Source organism: Ruditapes philippinarum, unplaced genomic scaffold, assembly GCF_026571515.1.
Source record: "Ruditapes philippinarum isolate M1 unplaced genomic scaffold, ASM2657151v2 ctg3158_1_1_1_1, whole genome shotgun sequence".
Lineage (NCBI taxonomy): Eukaryota > Metazoa > Mollusca > Bivalvia > Venerida > Veneridae > Ruditapes > Ruditapes philippinarum.
The window spans coordinates 124,824-130,811 of NW_026856357.1; the positions used below are offsets into that span (position 1 = coordinate 124,824).

Sequence of the window (5,988 nt, forward strand, 5' to 3'; positions counted from 1 at the left end):
ATTAAAAATATTACAAATATTACAATCATCATAAAATTGTGTGACATTTTTAGATGTACATGTGATCTTATAAAGATGCTAAAATGTTTTATTTGAACTAGTTTCTGGACTAATGCGTGCATTGCATGTATTCCCCTGGTAAAATCTTTATTTCCTTCCCGGAAATAGAATATTTCGAAAAATTGAGTTGTTCATGTAAATAATCAAATTACTTCTGCAAAAAATTGTCGTGCACATAATGACGTTTTAATTCCAAAGAAAAAAAGATCGGTTTTAACTTTTTCGTGATGAATTATATATGGTAAAAATGTTAACAAATTAGATTCAATTATTAGAAATGACAATTTTTGTGTTATAAATAGGGTCAAATGTATATACAAATTATTTAAACGTCTTTTAAGGTATTAATACTTATGAATACTAGGCCCTACTTCATGTGTATCATATAAACTGGTATAGTAGCATACTATATAGTAGATATATTATTTATATTTCACTGTTGAAACGAATAAATGCACTTACCATATCCGCAACGATATCGGATATTTTATAAAAAGATTAGATTACAATGAAACTTTTAACGTGTACAGACTTAAATAAAATTAGTCCACAGTTAATACCTTTACAAGCGAATATCTAGAGCGTAAAGATCAATACTGCTGGTTTAATGCAATATTTAACGGGTACATATTGTGTTGACGCGATCGATTTCAAATAATAACATGTAATTTATTCCGTGGCACCGGTTTGCTGTTTTTCCAATACTCTCAGAAGAAAATGTGTCCGGTTTTGGCGATATTTCCGTTTTTGATAATAATAGTTCTGTGTTTTGGAATTAACTGGTATCTAAGACGGAAATATATTAAAGCAGGCGACAGAGCTGTTTTTATAACGGGTATGTACATGTATGTTTTGTTACCAATACACTAGTTTACGCGGAGTAACAGTGTAAAAATATAGGGCAAATATTACACTACATCAGTGTAGATCTACATTTATGATTATGTCAGCATATTTTGTATTTCAAGTATAATACACTTTATATGTATAGTATGCGTAATTAACATCGTCAAATATTCTTTATGTCTACTTAAATACTTTACTCTTGATATAGATCTATAATTATATTATCCTTTCGCTCATTACCATAAACCATACAGTACTATTTAAATAATTAGCTCTACTAAATTCAAATAAGCGCGCACTGTACTGTTCAGTACAGTTTACAGTATACTGTATAATAACGATTTTGGTTACTATAGACTATATAGATTATGACACTGTCCCAGTAAATCGAGTATCTAAGTTGTCATAGATACAGGTCAGTCTACAAGTGCTGCATGCCTCTGATTCAAGTGCTTTTTCTATTCATTTCTTTACGTTTAAACTTTTGACCCCACTTAAATGTAACATAATTTTACTAGTTTTAAAGTACAATGTATATAGTATTCATAATTATACAGGCTGTGACAGAGGTTTTGGTGAGACGTTAGCATGTAAGCTAGCTTTGGAAGGGTATGAAGTTTACGCAGGTTGCCTGGATACGGCGAGTGATGGCGCTAAACGACTACAGACCTATTCCAAAGTCACCGTCCTACAAGTTGATGTTACAAACGACAAATCTGTGGAAAGCGCCACACAAACATTGTTCCAAAATCTGTCTCAAAAGGGTGAGTAAAAGTCGAGTGTCTTATTTTCTGCATTAACGTTGAGTGACGTACATCATTATAGTTGGTTGCATATTTTCATAGACGTAAGATAACATAGACAGTTTCATCACATACCCGTTTCGCTTTTGCGACTCCGTAAAAAAGGTATTGCACGCCCGTGCATATATTTTGACGTTACGTCATTGTTGCGTTATGCAAAAAATGTGTAAATATGGCTAAATGTTAGCATTACGCAATATGGGCGAGTCGCCGAGTCGATGAAAAAATATTCTTTTGCACTTTAAACGGTCTTTATTTTGGGTATGTGATAAATAGAATATTATAGTATCCATACGAGGATTTTATTGCGTAACGTTACGTCCCTGGTCTGACGTCATGAAGTTTAGACACAGCTGTGTATAGATTCAAAAATTAGCAATTTTATGTAATGTGCGGTTATAAGGATACTATCTTGACGGTTTGTGTTTTCAGGTTTATGGGCAGTGGTAAATAATGCCGGTGTTGCAGTATTTGCTGAAACCGAATGGTGCAGTATGGACGCGTATAACAAAGTGATAGGTGTGAATCTCATGGGGACAATCAGGGTAACTAAAGCATGTCTGCCTCTCGTCAGGAAAGCACAAGGCCGAGTCATCACTATATCTAGTCTAGCAGGTAGTGTAAATTACAAGAATGCAGCAGTAATTAGTGTGTCCACTTACAGTAGGCCTGTAAATAATGTTATTTCTTTCATGAACTTTTATCATTATTTTTAAAACAGGAGGAATATCTTCCTACAAGTCCAGTAAGCTAACGTTTCTGAGGCATTTTAGTCGATCTCTCACTCATACTCTGACTTTCTATTTTTTGAAGATGAATACCTCAGATGCCCGTGCTTTTTTATATTCAAGTTCAATACATGTATACTTTATCACGTTCTTTTTTTCAGGTCGACTAGCATTGCCTGGTTTTACAGCTTATTCAGCCTCGAAATACGGTCTTATTGGATTCTCGGACAGTTTAAGGCGGGAAATGAGGAAGTTCGGAGTCAAGGTCATTAGTATAGAGCCAAAACTTTACAGGTAGTGAGCTATTTTCATCATTTTTGCTACATAATGAATTAAGCAAAGTTCGATCATTCTATTTGAAATGATCATCATGAATGTTGTTCATCGGCAGCAATAATATCCTCTGTTAATACAATTCAATTATTTCTTCTGTTCGAAATGTAGGCACGTTTAGGAATCAAGTAAACAAGTTGTTTATTTCACGGAAATAGGTTTCCCTCTGTCTGGAAACAGCATGTCACCAACTTCCGTATGTAGTAAATAAAAGCAAACTAATTGGATGTTTTATTTACTTTTTTCTCAATTTCAACGCAACGTGTCTTTTTTTCTTCCGGTCGTAGAAAAAAGTCAGTGATTGATTAAACAAATATTGTCGTTTTTTAGGACAGCCATATCAGACGGTGACTACCACGTGCAGATGAACCAGAAAATGTGGTCAGAGACAGACGAAAACGTCCGCGTGGATTATGGTGACACATATTTCCGCGCGTTTTTAGAGAAAATGTTGACTAACCTACAAATGTCAAGCAGACGAACATATCAAGTGATAGATGATCTCATGCACGCGGCTACAGCTAAATACCCATATACACGCTATGTACCAGGTCTTAAAATACAGTTAATGAGCGACTCATTTGTGATACAACCTACTTGTGTATTAGACCATTGTGTGGACACGAAATTAAAAGTACCATGTGTCCCATTTTCAATGAGGAAAAAGAAATCGGCATAATATTTATTTCATAACGCATGTTATTAAACTAAATTTCCTTTTTTCTTTTCAAACTAATATGCTCAAATAATTTATTTTGATGATAAAAAACAAAGATTTGCTCAAGTGTTGTAAACATGTCTACCAACTTACCATTTTGATATGATATTCAATCAAGTTGATCTCATACTCGGCCACATTGTCTGCATTTTACATAGGAATATGTAGGCTTCACAAAATCAGGATATTTACAAAAGGATTGTAAACGGGTTTGTTTTGGGGTTTTTTATTATAGAAAAAACAACATATTGGTAATCAGTGACCTTGACATTTCTAGTTCTTCTGCACTCAAAATGTGCTGTCAAAAAAGTACTCAAACTATTTTGACGGTATACATGTATTTGTATAAGTGCACTATCTTTTTTCATACACATTCCATTACTGTTAATACTCACTTAGTGACACTGTCAACTGTTTTTTTCCCGTATTATGTGTTTACATTTTTATATGTTTCAAAAGAAAATAAACAAACTCATAACAAACGTTTTATTCTTTATTGTATATTGTTGTGTGTGTATAATGAGTTGTTTTGAAATGTAACGGCAATCTATAGATAAGCTAAAAGCTTGAAAAATACACTGTTGTAGATTAAATCCTAGAGGGATTTACCCAGTAGAATGTGAATGGTGTCTATCATTGTTTTACTTGAACCAACCATGGAAAAGTTATCCTGTTGTTTGTTTATCATGTAAAAAGGAGCATAATATGATTATGAAAACTTATTAAAGAGAAAAGTGATAAAATGGTATCTAACACTAAAATAAGCAAATGCCCTAAATCAAACTTTCAAACTGTACCTATTATGCAAATTTGCAGGATTTTGGTACAGAAAAAGTGCTGCAAAAGGTACAGATTCTAGTAATACTGTACCATGTACCCCATGTACAAAATGACCACCTAAGTCAGAGTGTATACTAAGTTAGTTAATTAACAATTATGAGAGACATATATTTCTCAACTGTACATTCCAATTGGTACAGAATGGTCTTTAAACAAAACATTTCCATCACTTACCACTCTATAGATAAAAAAACAATATATAGAACGTAAGAAATCTTGCATAACTTATCATTAATTCTTATACAATAACATAAATACATGGCGGGTAAAACACTGTGAACAAATTCATTACTAATATTTGTACATCTGTATTTTCTATAAATAGTTTATGGACATGTGTATCAGGTTTTTTTTGGAAGAAATATTAAATCTTGACTAATTATATAATACCAAAGTTGTTCTTCCGACAAATTCTGGTCAGGGTCTTTGAAAGACCATGTTTTGTTACAGAACGGCATGAGTCATGGTATGTGCAAGGAAAAACAAGAAACATGGCAATGCCATGAAACCAGGTTTTCAATTATCACCATTGTAGATAAATATGTTGTATTTGAAATACAAATACAAGCAACAAACAATGTAACTATGTGCAATGTAAAACATGAATAATGTAGGAGGAATTGCCACTGAAGAAGTGTTCCACTATAATATTATGTATAAGGAAAAAAACAAAGGGCCATAATTAGGTCAAAAACTATCCAATCACAAAACCCCGACAATATGTGCCAGGGTGCTTGATGACAAAGCTTCTGTGAAAGTTTGAACAAAATCCGTTGAGAAATGTAGGACGAGTTCAGCACAGAAGAATTTGTTCACTATAATTATATTGATAATTCTTTATAATGAAAAACAAGTTACAAAGTAGACATGAAATAATATATCATATCTTTTTTAAATTACCTCCAAAGATGATATGACCTTTGACTGCCAAATCAAGTTAAAATCATGTAAACAGGATTTTCAATGTTAATGTCACTGTGACCTTGACCTTGGAGCCAGCCATGCGGAACATGCGTTCTGCACGTCATCTTGATGTGGTAAACATTTGTCTGAAGTTTTCATCAAAAATTCTTCAAAGGGTTGAAGAGTTACAGAGCGGACAGGATTTTCAATGTTAATGTCACTGTGACCTTGACCTTGGAGCCAGCCATGCGGAACATGCGTTCTGCACGTCATCTTGATGTGGTAAACATTTGTCTGAAGTTTCATCAAAATTCTTCAAAGGGTTGAAGAGTTACAGAGCGGACAGGATTTCGTTTTTCAATGTTAATGTCACTGTGACCTTGACCTTGGAGCCAGCCATGCGGAACATGCGTTCTGCACGTCATCTTGATGTGGTAAACATTTGTCTGAAGTTTCATCAAAATTCTTCAAGGGTTGAAGAGTTACAGAGCGGACAGGATTTTCAATGTTAATGTCACTGTGACCTTGACCTTGGAGCCAGCCATGCGGAACATGCGTTCTGCACGTCATCTTGATGTGGTAAACATTTGTCTGAAGTTTCATCAAAATTCTTCAAAGGGTTGAAGAGATTACAGAGCGGACAGGATTTTCAATTTTTGTTAATGTCACTGTGACCTTGACCTTGGAGCCAGCCATGCGGAACATGCGTTCTGCACGTCATCTTGATGTGGTAAACATTTGTCTGAAGTTTCATCAA

At 34.1% G+C, this 5,988-nt stretch overlaps 1 protein-coding gene across 1 annotated transcript; it reads left to right on the forward strand.

Annotated features, from left to right (window-relative positions):
- The first annotated feature begins 606 nt into the window (after window positions 1-606).
- LOC132746278 (17-beta-hydroxysteroid dehydrogenase type 6-like) lies at window positions 607-3,965 on the forward strand. The gene is made up of 5 exons (XM_060735383.1): window positions 607-895; window positions 1,464-1,670; window positions 2,142-2,324; window positions 2,599-2,731; window positions 3,101-3,965. Exons 1-5 carry the CDS (start codon window positions 778-780, stop codon window positions 3,447-3,449), a joined length of 990 nt encoding a protein of 329 aa, XP_060591366.1. The 5' UTR covers window positions 607-777; the 3' UTR covers window positions 3,450-3,965.
- The last annotated feature ends 2,023 nt before the right edge of the window (window positions 3,966-5,988 follow it).

Coding starts and splice junctions, on each gene's coding strand:
- LOC132746278 (XM_060735383.1), top strand. CDS start 778: ATGTGTCCGGTTTTGGCGATATTTCCGTTTTTGATAATAATAGTTCTG. Junction 1,671..2,141: donor CCAAAATCTGTCTCAAAAGG/GTGAGTAAAAGT, acceptor TTGTGTTTTCAG/GTTTATGGGCAGTGGTAAAT. Junction 2,325..2,598: donor CACTATATCTAGTCTAGCAG/GTAGTGTAAATT, acceptor TCTTTTTTTCAG/GTCGACTAGCATTGCCTGGT.